At 33.6% G+C, this 19062-nt stretch overlaps 1 protein-coding gene and 1 long non-coding RNA gene across 2 annotated transcripts; both read right to left on the bottom strand.

Annotated features, from left to right (window-relative positions):
• Positions 1–6670: 6670 nt before the first annotated feature.
• On the bottom strand, positions 6671–8866 carry LOC133331398 (uncharacterized). The gene is made up of 4 exons (XM_061539791.1): positions 8861–8866; positions 7360–7521; positions 6998–7195; positions 6671–6931 (listed from the first exon to the last, which is right to left on the bottom strand). Exons 1-4 carry the CDS (start codon positions 8864–8866, stop codon positions 6848–6850), a joined length of 450 nt encoding a protein of 149 aa, XP_061395775.1. The 3' UTR covers positions 6671–6847.
• Positions 8867–8903: 37 nt separating this feature from the next.
• LOC133331388 (uncharacterized) lies at positions 8904–18041 on the bottom strand. Its single transcript, XR_009754382.1, has 3 exons — positions 17992–18041; positions 17195–17303; positions 8904–9022 (listed from the first exon to the last, which is right to left on the bottom strand). It is a non-coding gene; the product is annotated as an uncharacterized LOC133331388 (long non-coding RNA).
• Positions 18042–19062: the final 1021 nt, after the last annotated feature.

Raw genomic sequence — 19062 nt, 5'->3', positions numbered from 1 at the left:
TAAATTGCGTACATCTCTCTTTCGGCTGAAGTTTTTAAAGTTCTCTTTTCGAAAAAGATCAAAATCCGTATGAGGTCATTTATTGAAGCGGAAATGATACACAGAAAACGCAAATAAATCCGCGATATTTTAAAAAACATTTTTTGCCAAATTTCGTGTTTTTGGAAGGCCAGTTCCCGCCGTTCTAGTAGATGGATTTTCACGAAGAAGATTTTATATCATCCGAAACGTAAAAAACCTTATTGATCGCGGGTACCCATATCATTCAGTTGACAGATCTAAAAATTTGGCCCGAAAAATAGGTTTTTTAGAAATTTGATCGCACAAAATTCGCACCTTCGGATGAGTATTACTCTGAAGCTGTGCATACTACATACACAAAGTACGTATCAAATTACGCAGATTCGCGACTACAATAATCTTATAACCGATTTTTATAAATTCCTGTTTGCGTATTAAAGCTAGAAGTAAAATTAAAAAAACACTCAAAATCGAGCTTCAAAATGTCAGCATCATTTAAAGGTAGATGCAGTGAAAATTTTGAAAAATGATACATAAGGGGCGTAGTCCCCATTTTGTTGGCTTCTAGTTTTATTTTGACACGAAGACCGTGCAATGAGTGGCTTAGTCACAAATCGATATAGAACATAAAAAAACTGGTTCGCCTCAACGTGTTTTTACACATTTTTTTACATTAAAGTAGACACAGCTTCCACCAAAATAAAGTTTGGAGGTCAATATCATGAACAGTTTGCAACGACAGATTAATTAACCCAAAACTATTCACTTTTTTTCATATACTTAAGTAGTTCCCGAGTTATAAAGGGGTAAACCTCCGCTTCAGCTATGTTAAAAAATTGGCAACATTGCCCATATATATATATGGAAGCTATATCTACATCTGAACCTATTTCCCCAAATAAATGAGCTGTGCCAAATTTAATCCAATTCGAATCAAAAATGCGACTTGTACTTTGTTTACAATTAAACATGGACAGACAGACGGACGGACATGCATAAACCGCTTAAAAAGTGATTCAATGCATATTCTCAAAAGGAGCCGTGTGTCCATCTCGTTTCCTTTTGGCTGTTACAAACATATGCACAATGACATAATACCCTGTACCATAGTGTGGTGAAGGGTATAAAAATATATGTTTGCCGGAATTTTTCTATTTTGGTCTTGTTCGGTACTCTTAAGTGGTTATAACTTGGCATTCGGGATTGCCGGTGAATTTTCAGAAAATTCCAACATAATTCATGTTCATGTTTTTAACATCGCTCTCATCCAATGGACCGCTTTATTTGTTTGTTTTTTTTTTTTTTCAAATAAACAATATACTAGCAGACAATATCATAGTTACCATATGAAGACCTGTTTAGAAATCTACTGTCCCTGTTTTAACATTGGAAAATCAAATTCATCGCGTCAACATAGGGATATTTCAATGCGTCAATATGAAATGGAAAAACGGGAAAATTTGTTGGGATGAAACAAAAATCATAAAAAATTACTGAAAAATAAAAACTGCTAAAAAAAGTGCTAGGTGCTAGATCACTTCTTTTTGGTGCTAAACGAGTTTAAAAAGTGCTAAATCTAGCACTAAAAGTGCTAAATTGGCAACACTGACTGTCACTACTAATAAAATTGTATAAAATCAACTTACAATTGGAGAAATCACTGATTTATTCATGGAATATTTCTCCGAAATCATTTTCTGTGGTAAATAATTTTCACAATCACTGGTAATTAGTTATTTTATCGGAGTACTGTCTTTGTTTCTATCCATTTTTATATTTTGTTTGGCAGTAAATTATTGTAATAAAATCCATTTAAAATTAAAATAAAATTGTTTATATACATATATAGATTTTGAGTCAATGCTTGTGTTTATACCCTTCACCACACTGTGGTACAGGGTATTATGTCTTTGTGCATATGTTTGTAACAGGCAAAAATAATCGAGTTAGACCCATGGTTCCTTTTGAGAATATGCATAGAATCACTTTCTGAGTCGATTTATGCATGTCCGTCTGTCCGTCCGTCCGTCCGTCCGTCCGTCCGTCCGTCCGTCCGTCCGTCCGTCTGTCCATGTAAAATTGTAAACAAAGTACAGGTCGCATTTATGATCCGAATTGGATGAAATTTGGCATAGGTCACTTATTCGGCCCAAGGACGAACCCTATTGAAATTGGGAAAAATCGGTTCAGATTTAGATATAGCTCCCATATATATATTTAACCGATTTAATGTGAACGGTCCCTATATATCTTTCGATTTGCACGAAATTTGGTACAGCCTAATCATTTAGGTCTAGAATGATGTCTGCCAAGTTTCGTGAAAATCGGTCCAGATTTAGATATAGCTCCCATATATAGTTTCGTCCGATTTCATGTAAATGGTGCCCCAAAGTCCCTATATATCCTTCGATTTGCACGAAATTTGACATAACGTACTGAATTAAGCCTAGAGTGATGTCTGCCAAGTTTCGAGAAAATCGGTCCAGATTTAGATATAGCTCCCATATATAATTTCGTCCGATTTCATGTAAATGGTGCCCCAAAGTCCCTATATATCTTTCGATTTGCACGAAATTTGGCATAACGTACGGAATTAAGCCTTGAATGACGTCTGCAAAGTTTCGTGAAAATCGGTTCAGATTTAGATATAGCTCCCACATATAGTTTCGTCCGATTTAATGTAAATGGTGCACCGAAGTCCCTATATATCTTTCGATTTGAACGAAATTTTGCACAGCGTACTGAATTAGGTCTAGAATGATGTGTGTTAAGTTTCTCGAAAATCGGTTCAGATTTAGATATAGCTCCCATATATATTTTCGTCCGATTTAAGGTAAATGGTGCACTAAAGTCCCTACATATCTTTCGATTTGCACGAAATTTGGCATAGTGCACTGAATGAAGTCTAGAATGATGTGTGTTAAGTCTCCTGAAAATCGGTTCAGATTTAGATATAGCTCCCATATATATGTTCGCCCGATTTAATGTAAATGGTATACCAAATTCCCTAAATATCCTTCCATTTGCCGGAATTCGGCACAGCGTACTAAACTGGGTCTAGAATGATGTGTGTAAAATTTCTTGAAAATCAGTTCAGATTTAGATATAGCTCCCATATATAGTTTCGTCCGATTTCATGTAAATGGTACATCAAAGTCGCTATATATCCTTCGATTTGCACGAAATTTGGCATAACGTACTGAATTGAGTCTAGAATGATGTCTGCCAAGTTTCGAGAAAATCGGTCCAGATTTCGATATAGCTTCCATATATAGTTTCGTCCGATTTCATGTAAATGATGCACCAAAGTCGCTATATATTTTTCGATTTGCACGAAATTTGGCATAACGTACTGAATTGAGCCTAGAGTGATGTCTGGCTTTTTTCGTGAAAATCGGTCCAGATTTAGATATAGCTCCCATTTATAGTTTCGTCCAAGTTAATGTCAATGGTGCAATAAAGTCGCTAAATATCCTTCTATTTGAACGAAATTTGGCATAACGTACTGAATTGAGTCTAGAATGATGTCTGCCAAGTTTCGAGAAAACCGGTCCAGATTTCTATATAGCTCCCATATATAGTTTCGTCCGATTTCATGTAAATGGTACATCAAAGTCGCTATATATCCTTCGATTTGCACGAAATTTGGCATAACGTACTGAATTGAGTCTAGAATGATGTCTGCCAAGTTTCGAGAAAACCGGTCCAGATTTCTATATAGCTCCCATATATAGTTTCGTCCGATTTCATGTAAATGGTTCACCAAAGTCTCTATATATCTTTCGATTTGCACGAAATTTGGCATAACGTACTGAAAATCGGTCCAGATTTAGATATAGCTCCCTTTTATTATAGATTGATTATAAGTAATTGACGCACCAAGGATCCAATAGGCTGATAGGAACAAAACGTTCTGAAATTAGTATAATCTAACCTGTGACAAGTTTGTTTGAAATCGCTTAATATTTGGATAGAGCTTCCATATATATTTTCGCCCGTAAATTGGGCATCAAACTCCTCATGTTAGTCAGATTGACATCAAAGTTTGCACAACGTACAAAATTGAGCATAAAATTACGTAGTTGCGTTTTCTAGAAGTACAGACATAGCCCAACGGATGACCTATTTATATTTGTTTGAAGTCGATTTACATACTTTATGGATAGATCTAGGTATATTCATATTTAGATAAATATCACATATCTTATTTCATCCAATTTCATGTTAATAGTCCTGTTTAATATACCCATAGTGGTGAAGGGTATCATATAGTCGGCCCCGTCCGACTTTACTACTTTCCTTACTGGTTTTTTTTTAAGTGAATGAAGTACCAGATTTATTAAACTTGCAATTTTATTTGATTTAGTTCTGACCGCCAGTGTAAATATATATATATATATATATATACATATATATAGTGTATTGATTTGATCAATGATTTTTGGTACATATATAGAGAAAAATGTCTTGACACCAAATTCGTTCGCGATCAAATTTTTGGTTGATGCGCTCAAAAGTTATCGAGGTTTTAATTTTGGGCATTAGAAAAAATCTTAAAATTACGCCTTTTATTGTATTATTATACCCTACACAACTATGTTGTCAGGGTATTATAGCTTTGTGCAGCCCCAAATGTTTGTAACGCCGCGAAATATTGGTCCTAGACCCACCTTTAAGTATACCGATCGTCATATCTCGACTAGCTGAGTCGATATAGACATGTGTGTCCGTCCGTCTGTCCATTATAATGTAAACACGATACAGGCCACAGTGGAAATCTTCACGAAATTTTGCATGTAGATAATATATTTGGAAAAGATCGGATAATATTTAGGGGATGAAATGGACCAAATACTAAATTTTTGTCGGTTTTTCTGGTCGCTCCAATGGCCGCAATTATGGCCCAAACACCGCGAATTTTTGCACGGAGAAGGGGATCGGGCCACAGAATAAGCATGCATGTTTTGATAAAGATCGGTCAATATTTAGCGGGTCAAATGGACCCTGACTTTTGTGTGAAAAATTACAAAATTTGTATTCTATGGCATATATATTTACTCCTGGAGGATGTAGACCCCAGGAGTTGATAGCATATCCAAGAGGAGTGGTTGGCCTTTAAATTGATACCAAATATAGTGATGTATCTACTCAGATGTGGGAGTTGCAGCCAAATATCTACTGGTGCTTACGTATTCAGATATTATTTAGTAACCCATTACCACATTAGAGGGAGAAATATCGCGCTGATGGCTTTGAAATTTTTCATGAAGTTCCAGTTATAGTCAAGAACAACGCCTACAATTTTCGGTGATGATCAGATTAAAATGTTGGGATGATGATGATGATGGGATGTACTGAATATTCGAAAAGAGTAAGAAAGAGGTGTTGTTAACCTCTAATCGGACAAGAGGGGGCAAATATCACGAAATATTACTCAGACTCGGAATAAACATCCTCAGAAAGTTAGAGTTCGTGGTAGTTGTGTAGGGTATCGTATGGTCGGCCCCGTCCGACTATACTGCTCCGCTCACTGGTTAACGTTTATATATGACTTCCTTCGTAAAATATGAATATGAATATATTACAAAAATTGCAAAAATGTTGCATATTTTCGCGAAATATGAGAAAAGTAGTAAAAATATAGGAGATAACGTCAATATTTTCATTATATTAATGACATGTATCAATCTAAAAATTAATTTAAAAATATCTACATAATCTAAACATTATGATGAATCAAATTATATCAAAATCACAAGTCTTTTTTACTGTTTGTAATTCACGGCGACAACAAAACAAGATATTGAGAAAAAATATTTGTTTTTGGTTCGAAGAAATAATGTCATCATATTAGTTTTTTAGTTTTTACAAGAAATTTCAGAAACAAATGTTCGGATTATTCGTCTATTTTACCCCAATTTCACCGAAAAATTGGCATATATAAAAATAATCACGTCTTTTGTGTAATTCGTAATCGCGTAATCCTCAAAATCATTTGATGGCCATGCGGTTTCCCGGAAGTACTGAAGTATTTCACGAGAACATAAAGAATCTGGTTCGCCTCAACCTGTATTTACACATTTTATACATTAAAGCAGATACAGCTTCCACCCAAATAAAGTTTGGAGGTTAAAGTAGATACAGCTTCCACCCAAATAAAGTTTGGAGGTCAATATTATGTAAAGTTTGCAACGACAGATCAATTAACCCAAAACTTTTAACTTTTTCATATACTTAAGTAAATCCCGAGTTTTTAGATATTTTCCTACTCAGACCAAATAACATTCTAAATTGGCACGTATCACCGCCGTTCATGGGTTATAACGGTGTGATTACCAATTTCCCTTTTACATATAGATATATCGAAGATACATATATCCTTTTATATACATATATAGATTACAATATGAGTGGCTTATACATTGTGTAGGATATAGAATAGTCTGCCTCTTCCCACTTTGGTCTTTACCTTAGTGGATAATAATATTATGAACAGTTGCCCATCTAATAATATATATAATCAATATGAATTACAATCAAATATAACTAACGAACTTGTCAAAAACAACAGTCAATAATTTAATTTCAAGTCGTTGTTTAATTCGAATACTATCATCCATACTGAATTGAACAAAAAATCATCACAATGTAATAGTAGTATTAAAAAATTGTATTTTATAAACTTTGAAACATAATTAAGAATTGAATCTATAAACCTTGGAAACTACAGGTCTCTTACAATGAGACAATTTACTCTTCTTAACGTAAAAATTATGATAACAATTTTAAGTTTCAACAAGATTTGCATCGATCGCGATAACAAAGTTTATTCCATAACAGCCTGCTCCGATTTAACACCGCGTGTCTGTACAGCTTTTCCCAAATAGTAAGCCGATATAATGCCAAGGGCCTTGAAAAGAGAAAACAAATAATTCATATAAAATTGAGATTCAGATTGAGAAGTCAACACGCTTACCTCGAAAGCCACTAGGCCAACCAAAGATAATATTAAATTGTCACTCTGAGAGTCGATGAATTTGATTGACATCACTTCACAGCCTTTAGGAAATATATTATCACTATCGGAACAGTCGCCCAAATAACAGCAACTGGAAGGCAGTTTATCACCCTTATCTAAGTAGTCCTGTTGACCTTTTAGGCCACAGCATTCGTACTGTAAATAAAATAAAGCAAAATGATTTAAAACATTTATAAACATTACCGATTAATTATATTTCATAAGAGAAGATGTAGCTCAATTTGTTGCCAATAAATAATGGATTTAATAATTCTCCACTTAAGATTTGTATTTAGTTTTGTGTGTGTCATTGCACTTACTTGTATTTGCACATCCAACATAGAGCCAGGTTTCACTAACTCCTGCTGCCAGGTATCTTCGACGCGTTGTTTTGTCATTTCCATGAAATCATCCTTCATTACAGCAAAGGCAATCATAAATATTGTCTCACAGACTATTGTGAAAACGCCAAGACCCACAAACTGTAAAAGTAGATGCATAAATATGATATCCAAATTTGAATTATAAAACAAATATTCTAATTGAATGCAAATGAATTTAAAATACTCATAATATGAATATTACTATTACAAATGATAAGATTTTGATATTCACACTTATTTAAATTGTGGAATATAACCATTGTAGACAAATAATTTTTAATCATTTAGTTTTAGCCAAATTTCAATTTCTTCCCGATTAATTTCATTTTCCTACTCGTATATTCGTGCTACATCGTTAGCTAATGTGGGAATTATTTAAAACCCAATACCGACCATAATTAAAATTTTAGTATGTTCTTTTATAGTACGTTTTTTCAAAAGAACCTCCATAGCTCAACTCTACACAACAATTCTGACCGCATCAGAAATCTAGCTCTATACTAAATTTGATATCATTTATTACCCCTTGTACTCTTGTAATACTTATTTCGAAATTTCAAATGTAGGTTCACCCAAATTAAATTTTTAACCAGTTAGTACACATTAATATAAACTCCCATAATTACCTACTTTAACAATCATAAGTACGAATTTCCAAAACACTCCAATCTTAATTCCAAATCTCAGTATTTCAGCTCTATCGGTTCATCTAATAATATCAAATTTAGTACCCTTTAGTACACATACCTAAAAATGCCCATTACTACCTACATCATGCTATTTAATGGAAATTTGATTACCCAATTTAAGGATTTAACCTCTTTCGGTTCATTTTAAATCCAAATTGTACCAAATTTAGTGTAATTTAGTGCACATACCCCAATCCAACATCCCTACAGTGATCTTTACTGCAAATTTCAATATTCCATTTCTATCGGTTCATCTAAATCCAAATTTGGTACCATTTTGTACACACTAGTAAGGTTTCCACAACGTTTTACATAGCCCAATCCTACTCCCAACTGTGACACTAAGACCAAATTTCAGGATTCCAGCTCTATTGGTGGTTCACCCAAAATTTAAATTGTACCAAATATATTAGTACGAATTTTCAAAACCCAATCCATCGGTTCACCCAAATCCAAATTTAGTACCATTTAGTACACATTAGTAGGTATTTCCAAAACTTTCTACATAGTTCAATCATACACCCCACCAATGATCCTAAATCCAAATTTAGTAGAGGTTAGTAAGAATTTCCAATCACTATATATTACAAATCACTTACATATTATGTTCCAATTAGTTTTTAAGAAATCAATGAACTCTGTTAAATACCCTAATTTGTAATAATATTTCTGTCATTCTTCCTCAATGCAATACCGAGTTCGTCATTTGTAGCGAGAAATGCATTATAAATAGCCTGCCAAATACTTACCACCATTGACAACAAATGTGATTCTCGCAGTGCCGCAAAGCAGCCCATGGTACAGAGAGCAAACACCAGACAACCCAGCAGACTGGCGGTGTAGGCTCCCAATGGCGAGCCAGCACCGCCGAGAGTAATGACACCAACCGATATCAGCACCACGCACAGCATCTGTAACGAGTGTGGAAAAAGAAAATGAAAATGAAATGCTTGTAGTAAATTTATTCATTAATTAGCCAAAAATCTCAAAGAGAGCAGAGATTGAAAAATGCAATTTAAATTTTGTGGCATATCTATAAAATAATATTTGGCACAAAGACATCTCAAACGCGTATACAAATTCATATTACGTATATAAATATATCTATGTACATAGATATCTATTAAGCTAGATGCATAATAGATTTCTATATGTAAGTAAAGTCTTGGAACTATCCCAGATATCAGAACTTTTATCTGCATGTCAATTCAATTCAATCAATAAGAAAAAGAAAATCACTATGAATATATGTTACCAGCATTATCGGGTTTTTACCAAACTAATATAAAAGAGTTGTGCACGTAACAATTGCAAAAATGGAGAAAAAAAGTATGAGAATATCTTCAATCTTCATGTATGATTTTTTTATTTTAAGATAGAAATAGCAAACTCCTTTTTTTATTATGCATATATATATATATATATATATATATACTTCCAATAATTCTGAAACTTTTTGATTAAGAATATATCACGTAAATTATCGGAAATGGAAGAAAATTCACCTGCTAAGCGTTAATATAATTAAAACCAGTGAGCGGAGCAGTATAGTCGGACGGGGCCGACCATATGATACCATACACAACTACCACGGAACTCTATCTGCTGATGTTTTTTCCGAGCCTGGGCAATATTTCGTGATATTTGCACCCTCTTGCCCGAATAGAGGTCAACAGTACCTCTTCCTTACACAGACATTTTTCCGAATATGACTAATATTCAGTACAGCCCTTCTAATTACTTGTCTAGATTGCCTTCACGGTGGGTTGTGTTGTGATGTTCGGCTTTCAATTGTGATGTTCGGCCTAGAGATCGACTCGAAAAACACCAAAAATAAGTTTTCGGTCCACTTTATCCCAATATTATTATCTGATCATCAACGAAAATTATAGGCGCTGTCCTCGACCATACCTAGATCATCATCGAAAAGCGAGCGAGCAGCTATATATTTCCGCCCTCTAGTGTGGTAATGGGTTACTAAATACTGTATGAATACGTAAGTACCTGTAAATATTTAAGTGTAAATCCCACATGGTTCATAACTGTGGCCTGTATCGTGTTTACAAATTATAATGGACAGACGGACGGACACACATGTCTAGATCGAGTTAGCTAGTCGAGATATGACGATCGGTATACTTAAAAGTGGGTCTAGGACCAATATTACAAACTTTTGGGGCTGCACAAAGCTATAATACCCTGACAACATAGTTGTGTAGGGTATAAACATAGAATTTTTTGAAAAACAAATACTCTCTACTCTATCAAATAATGAACGAGAATGTCGTATAATTAATATTTATAGGACATTTACAATACTCATACGTTTTTATAACCTCCACCACAGAATGGAGGGTATGTTAATCGAGGAGGGTAACTCATCGAAACAATAATTTCCGACCCTTCTTGATAAGCGTAAAATGACGATTTACATATGTCCATCTGTCTGTCCTGTCCTGTAAATGAATTGATAGTGTTGTATTTTGTCTGCAGGCAGGTCAAGATCGATAATGAGCTATATCGGACCATGTTTAGGAATAGTCCGCATATAACGGGTTTCCAAATGAATTACAGTTAATTTCAAATGAATGCAGTTAAAAATCAATATTCGTCCATTTTTTTGAGGTAGCACTCAAATCTCCAGATGTTGAGGATTTTGAACAAGTTTTTCGATAAGATTGGCTAAATCTTTCCGTTAAAAATTATCAATATTGGTCCAATACTTTTGGCAGCCCCCATATACCGGTACCCTTTCAAACCGTTTTTCAAACCGAATAACCTGTAATTATTTAAAAATGATAAATTATTATTTTTTTTATTTTTCCCCATTTTTATACCCTTTAGTCTCTGTGCATATGTTTGTAACAGGTAAAAGGAAACAAGATAGACCTATGGTTCCTTTTAAGAATATGCATAGAATCACTTTCTGAGTCGATTTATGCATGTCTGTCCGTCTGTGTGTTTGTCCAAGCTAAATTGTAAACAAAGTGCAGGTCGCATTTAAAATTTGGCACAGATCATTTATTTGCCTCAAGGACTAACCCTATTGAAATTGTAGAAAATCGGTTCAGATTTAGATATAGCTCCCATATATATTTTCGTCCGATTTTTATCAAATGGTCCACCAAAAAGTCAAATATAGGCCGATTGGTACGAAATTTTGCACAACACTTTGAAGTTAGAATAGCCTAACATGTGCCAAGTTTTGTTGAAATTGGTGTAAATTTTAATATAGCACCTATTATTTTTTTCAACCAATTTTAAGTAACATTAAGTAACACAACATTATCCGCAACGTATCGAAATGGGTCTGCAATAACGCCTGGTAAGTTTGGACGACATTGATTCAGATTTTTATATATATATGTATATATATATATATATATATATTCGTCCGATTTTATGTGAATGGTGCACCAAACATTCATGTTTGTTCGATTGACACCAAAAAGTGGAGATAATTATAATTTCTAGACATTTGATACCCAATAAGAGACCATTGTACCAAATTTCAGCAAATTTCGGTTTACATATAGACACAATGGTCCTAAAAAAATGCGTTGCGAGGTCTGTTAAGATACATTTCTTGAATATACCCAAAGTGGTAAAGGGTATCATATAGTCGTCCCCGTCCGACTTTACTAGTTAAATCATTTGTTTCGCGTGTTAAGGACTGTCCCCATATTATCGAATTTCACTATGGTATGTGGGTTATTCTGAACTCCAAATTGTCAGTTTATACACTTTGCCAAGGGAAAAATCAGCTTAATTGATATATTACTTTGGACCGTTTCAGACAACTTGGAGTCGATTTATAAATATCCGTATCTTTGTCAGACTGGCTGAATCGCGTGAAGGGAATAACCGCTTTAATTCAAACTTTGCACAATGTAATAATACTTCATTCAAAGTTCAATCGAAAATCGGAATATCATTGCACCAATTACACCACCATTTCGTAGAATATTGTCATAATCGGGTTCATATTATTACAGATAGTTTGCAGGTTGTCGCCTCATAAAAAAAAATTGTTCGAACTTAGTCGAAATTAACGTCGTTTATAAAACTAGTTCAAATGTCGGGCAATTGCTTTATATTGCAAAAATTAGAGAATACATTACATAAAGGTGGCTATTATAATTATTAAAATTAACAAGTGAAAAGGCGTTAAGTTCGGCCGGGCCGAACTTTGGATACCCTCCACCATAGATATACTGACAGGTACTAGAAATGAAAATATGGGGAACATACCAAAAAGTGGACCTATACCTACATGTGGACCTATATATACATGTCTAAACACGGATTATGTAAACCATAATGTAAACCATAATACAAATTTCAGAAATTTTTAATTGATAATTCAAATTCGAAGATGGGGAAGAGGACCGATACACTCCTTCTGAAACCTCCACACAGGGGCTAGGTCTAAATGCGGCTATAGTTCATTATCGAACCTTACGTTCTAATTTTTTTTATCTCGCTATCCTCCAAAGGTGAAATGATTACAATAGAGTCTTAGAACCAAACTCAAATAACAGCTAATTCGGCGGAAAAATACGATCAAAACCCGCAAAATACTGAAAATTGGGAGGTACCGTTATATGGGAGCTACCAGAAAAAGTGGACCTATATTTATAATTTTTTGTGGAGACATTTAGGACTCAATAAGAACTCAATGTAGCACATTTCAGCGAATTCGGCTGAAAAACGCTCTCAATAACCCCAAAATAACGAAAATTGGGGGTACCCTTATATGGGGACTAACCGAAAAAATTAGAGAGACTTGGTACCTATTAAGAACTCAAAATAATAAATTACAGTAAATTCGGTGGAAAAATTCGACCAAAACTCCCGAAATACTGGATATTAGAAGGTACCGTTATATGGGGGCTACCAGAAAATATGGACCTATACTTATTATTTTTTGTGGAGACATTTAGTATCCAATGTACCAAATTTCAGCGAATTCGGCTGAAAAACGCCCTCAAGAACCCTAAAATACCAAAATTTGGCGGGTACCCTTATATGGGAGCTATGCCTAAACGTGGACCGATATATCCCATCTTCGAACTTGACCTGCCTGCAGACAAAAGACAACCCTATGCAAAATTTCAGTACCCTATCTCAATTTCTTTAGAAGATAGCGTGATTGCAACAGACGGACAGACGGACGTCTTAGAATTTCACCCTGATCAAGAATATATATACTTTAGAGGGTCGGAAATGAATATTTCGATGAGTTACAAACGGAATGACAAAATTATGGTGGAGGGTATAAAAACAAACATATATTTATATTATGTGTAATAATTAAAATTAAATCCTACGATGAAATTCGAAATACTGAAATAACGCATAAGTCCATACACTTTGGAGTTTCTTAGCGATAGCTCACATAGGCTAATAATTCATACACAGAAAAAAAATTGTAACCATTTGATAAAAAAATTCAAAAATCCAATTAAAATTTGATTGATTTTTCGACGATAAAAATAATGTTCATATTTACAATCGCCGATAAAAAAAATTGTAATCCCATTCGAATATTTTGATAAAGCAATTCTCATATATATTAAAAATTTTGTTTAATTTTATTTTGTTAATCGATAAAATATTTTTCATATTGACAATCTTGTTTATCAAATTATTATTATTTCAAATTAAATTTCTTGTAGTACGATACAAAACCTTTTAAACAGCAATTGCCGATTTTTACCCTTATTATTACAGCTCTCCCACAAAAATACCTCAAAATTTTCAGTATTTTAACGGCTTTAAACTAAATGTGTAGCTCTATACCGAATAAAAACTTTTATTTGTTATCCATCTTTTACAATCTATTCAACAAAGTACTTTGTAATAACGTAATAAAAAATAATATGGCATATTACAAAAAAAATTATTAAAAATTGTCCAACAAATTTAATAATTTTTTTGGTCAAACTCGTTTGTTGATGGTTTTTTTGTGAATTGTTGGTGTTTGATAAACATTTCCGACTACGTTTGAAATATGTTATCGACATCTTTTTGTTGAACGCTGATGAAGCTTTTAATCAAAAATTTCGGGGTGGCTTTTTTTTCTGTGTAATATATTTACCAAACTACTTTCGCTGTCTCCTCCACAAAGCATCAAATTATAGAGAGTACACACAACTTTTTGAAAGAAATAATTTTAGCTCATATTCGAAGCTGTTCTAGAATCCCAATGTAAAATTACAGTCGTTATTACCCATTTTAATATTTTCTTTGAGCTCACACAGGTCATCATTATATACAGTATATTTTACTCGTCTTGCAAAATCATAAATTCTGATGTGTGCAGTTAAAATAAATTCATGTTTTGTTTACCATCGCCATGACGAGGCTCATGCACAAATATGAATGTACAAATGAATGTGAATTTTATATTACTTTATTTCTGGATCTATTTATACTTCTATACTGAGCCCATGTAAAATATAGCCGAGTTAAATATTTGTACAATTAAAATGAAAAAAACAAACGATAAATTAAATTTTAATCCACAAAGCGAATCAGAACATTTTTATGTTTGATTTTGTACACAAACATACGTACGAGTATTGATGTGAGATGGAACATCAGGATGCAACACCTTAACCAAATAGTAAAATAATGTGAAGAATAAATATTGTTTTGTGAAAAAAATATTATTAAATTACATTGATTTCTATAAAAACACATTGGTATACAATGAAACACAGAACGATAACTCCCGTTTTTCTTTTCATTTTTTTTTTTTTTTTTTTTTTTTTTTTTTGGATTTTGAAATACCGTTTATAATAGAATTTGACTTAATTTGAAAGTTTGAACATACAAAAATCTAATTATTTAATAATTTTCTAATTTATTTACATTATATGAAAAATAAGGATGGATGGATACAAGTATGGTAATTAGTCTCGCCTAATGACAGCAAGAAGCAATAGCAGGGTAAACCATGAAATATAATTTTAGTTCTGGCAGATCACTGCTATGAAACTGTCACAAAATAAGCCACAAAAAATATATGATGCTTTCCCAGCAGTTTCAAAACAACTTCCTAAATATTATTCTTAATATAGAAAATGTTGCATTCGTAGTAAATCCAATATTCCGAAATTGCTAAATATCCAAATAAAACCAAACCAATATTGATCATATCCGGTAGTGAAATCATTTTAATACAGACATGAAGAGCTACTGTTTTATGGGGGCTACTAGGGATAAGTAAATCGACTTTCGACTAATCGATTAATCGACTTTTTGTATTGAAAAGTCTAAAATTCGAAGTCGACTTTTGATCTTTTGTGGAAATCGCAAAGTCGACTTTCGATCTTCTTTATAAATACTTGGTTAATTATCTCAAAGCCCAAATTACTCAAAAATTACATATTCTAGAATGTTATTTTATCTGTTGATAACAATTACTTAAAAAAAATAAATTTTTAGTCGAATTTGCATTAGTCGGTAAAATTCGAAAATCGATGTTGAACTGGTTTAACAAAATCGAAAGATCGAAAGTCTACTTTTTAGTCAAAGGCAAAAATCGAAAAGTCTGCAAATCGACTTTTTGGTCAGCGGTAAAAATCGAAAAGTCTTAAAGTCGACGTAGGGGCTACACTCAAACTGTTATACAATAGAACTCAGAATACCAAATTACAGTCAATTCGGTTGAAACCGAATATTGGGGGTACCTTATATGAGGGCTACATTGAAACTTGGGTCACTATAAATAATTTTTAGTACGGAGATGTGTTATGTAATGAGAACCCAAAATACAAAACTACAGTCAATTCGATTGAAAAACCTGTACCAAATCCCCAAAACACCGCTTAACCAATTGCGCAACTTCACTCATAATGGTGAAAATGTAGTATCTCTCTGGCTTTCCTTGTTATTGCAACTTCGATGATTTACTTATCTCGAAAGAGAAATAAATAATAAAATTAACGACATTTTAAATTTTTATGGGATATTTTTCGAAATTCCCATACAAATTGTAAAGTTAGACATTAGTCTGAAGACTGTAATTTCGGATCTCAACACTGGTTCTAATTATTTCCTTAGTTTTTTTTATTTTTATAAGGTATTTTTTTTGTAAGGTATTGTCCACAGAATATTCATTGTCAATACCGTATCTCTATTTTAACCCTATGGATTCATGATTCATGCTAAGTCTTTCACTCAATAGCCATTAATATACGTTTAGTACTTTTCGTACACTTATAGTACGAATCTCCAAAATTAACTCCATACACATTTGTAGCGAACTATTCGCTCACAAAATACAAACACTAAGAATTTGTGTATTACATTGCCTAGCAATCAAAATTCTAAAGATGAAAGCTAAAGATTAATTTATATTAAAATCGAAAATAATATTTTTTTGAATAAGTCCAAGTAAATAGAATATCACTAATATCGCTTTAAATAAATAACTATATTTCATTTTACAACTTTTTAAAAAACTCAATTAATTTTCAACTACAGCAACTGTTGTACTATACAACAAGGGAATGCTACCTTTTCCAGTTATTTATTTTGAAACGTGTTGTTTTGTTTGCAAATGTTGACGTATTCGTTACACAGACAGACATGCACACACTTCATATAATAAAATCTGGCACCTTATATGAATAACGTATAAACAACCTCCGGAACGTTAAATAAGAATTCCAAATTGACCTGCTTCTCGGTTTATTTTTAGTTTGTGTTCTGTTTTCGCTTTCTTTTTTGCAGGTAACGCACATGGACAAGAGTGAGAGTCAAGTACATAAGGACATGTGCTCGTCTAATATATACGAGTATTTATGTCCGTATTAGTGTACACGTATATAATGTAATGTGTTGTACATCCTCGTGCATGTTAAAATTCAGGGTCACTTTACAATTGTTATTGTTCGACTAGTTTGGCCTCCGTCTTCTTTACTTCGACACCAAAATGACAATATTTGCTGATGACATTGATTTTTTTGTTGATGCTCCACATTTTTATGGAACACTCTCAGAGACCTAGTTAGTAAACTTGATTTGTTTGAGGTTATTGCTGTTGTTGTTGCCATTGTCGTTGCTTTACTTACCGACAATAAAGTGCTCAAGGTCAGCAGAGCATACTTCCAGACAGGAATTGAGAATGACATTTTCATCTTTACGGCAGTTTCCTTGAATCAACCCAGTCACGGAATTCAACTGAAACACAGACACACACACGCACACAAAGCCCACCGAAAAAGAGAAGAAAGCTATGAAAACAAACCAACAAAACGTTTTAGCCAAACAATAGTCAGTTTTGTATGTCTGTCGTTCGGTCGGTCTGTCGTGCATTCAAATCCTAATTTTGTTACATAAACCAAAAAATGGCAGGATGCATGAATTTCAATTCAGCAAACAATAATTGTGGGCCAAATTATAATCAAAATTTAGATACATGACAACGTTCGACAAAATCATTTTTCAAAAATTCTTAGACACAAAAACACCAGCAATAACAAATGATATAAACAAAATAAACCGAATCAGAACGGAACGGTGGAACGTGTTCCCCCAAATACATCAAAACATTATGCCATGTGTACCGTACCCAAGAGAAGAAAATTTCAAAAAAAATTCTTGTGATGCTGTTTGCTTTCAGAATCAGATTTTCTGAAAAATCTGAAAATAAACACTAAACCATATACTGTGGCCGATACCGAGGAGTCTGTCTGTCCGTTTCTCAGTCAGTGTGTCCGCCGCCCCTCTTCGCTGTTCCCTCCTTATCTGGTTTGTTTGGGTCGGGTTTGTTTGTTTATGCTGAAGGCACACTGCTACTATACACGCGGTAGCTCGTTCGTTCGCTTTTAAAGAAATTTCCTCATGCCGTTCGCTACGCTCGTTTTACCCGCTCGACTATTTTCCACGACCACCTTTGTCTTAAGGAACAAGTGTTACTGAGGTGAAAAGCTACGAGAGGCATCTTATGCAGGCTCATCTGCCACTGACGAAAGATGCTTTTTTGTGCAACGGTGTGTGTGAGTGCGAGCATAGCACCCGGAATTCACCACAATTACAATTTCTCATCACCACGAATGTAAGCAGAGCAACAATAGGAACTATATAGCATGGAAATTTGACATTTGAGTATAGGCGTTCGTGTGTGTGTGTGTGTGTGAGTGTGCATGTTTGGTAGGGAAAATGCTGTGTTTTATATTGACACGAATTTTCCGGCACTTGTGTTTGTTGTAGTTTTTCAATTGAGAACAACATCACACGTCAATGGTGAAATGTTGAATATCATTCACACCATTCCGACGCACACTTGCATACACTCAGTCAGACAGACCGACCGACCGACACACTAAACAAAAACACCCAAACACACACACACGCGTACACAAACATTTATTATCCAAAAAATCAAGTAAATTTCACCAACAGAGATTTTTGTGGGGCGAACATTAAAGTAGAATTATTTTTCAGTTTGACGAAAGAATGTTTGTTTTTCGAAGGCATATTAAAATGATGTATTTATGCCGCAATAAATGTGTATTAGAATGGAACGAAAACGAAGAAAATACAAACCAAAAGTAATAGTACAAAATGTATACGAGCATTTTCAAGGCACTAGTAATTTTACCACTTGTTCTGCAAATCAACTTTTAATCAAGACCTATGCAAGGTTTTACAGTATGGACAGCTGAGTATTAGGTTTGCTGTGATCATAGTTTGTTGTGAAATCATATTTGGAAACCTATACATACATACAAAATTTTGTTAGACTTCAAAACGAAATTATTAATATTTTGTCAACATTCAATTCAATTTTAATTTATAACGTCTTTGTGAAGCACAATTGCACTATTTTAAGATTTTAAATAATGCTATACACAGACGACAACCTTTATTTGCATTAAAAAATTCTTAATTTGAATGAATATTTACCCCCGACAGACATGTGTTTCCAATATTTTTC

Source organism: Musca vetustissima, unplaced genomic scaffold (assembly GCF_032173495.1).
Source record: "Musca vetustissima isolate MV318-11 ecotype Yass unplaced genomic scaffold, APGP_CSIRO_Mvet_v1 utg2694, whole genome shotgun sequence".
Classification (NCBI taxonomy): domain Eukaryota; kingdom Metazoa; phylum Arthropoda; class Insecta; order Diptera; family Muscidae; genus Musca; species Musca vetustissima.
This window is presented reverse-complemented; position numbering and strand designations above follow the sequence as displayed.

Bases quoted from the DNA above. Each gene is read 5' to 3' on its own strand.
- LOC133331398 (XM_061539791.1), bottom strand. The intron at 7,196-7,359 runs GTAAGTGCAATG...TTTTATTTACAG, and splicing joins TGTTGGATGTGCAAATACAA to TACGAATGCTGTGGCCTAAA. The intron at 6,932-6,997 runs GTAAGCGTGTTG...TCTCTTTTCAAG, and splicing joins TTGGCCTAGTGGCTTTCGAG to GCCCTTGGCATTATATCGGC.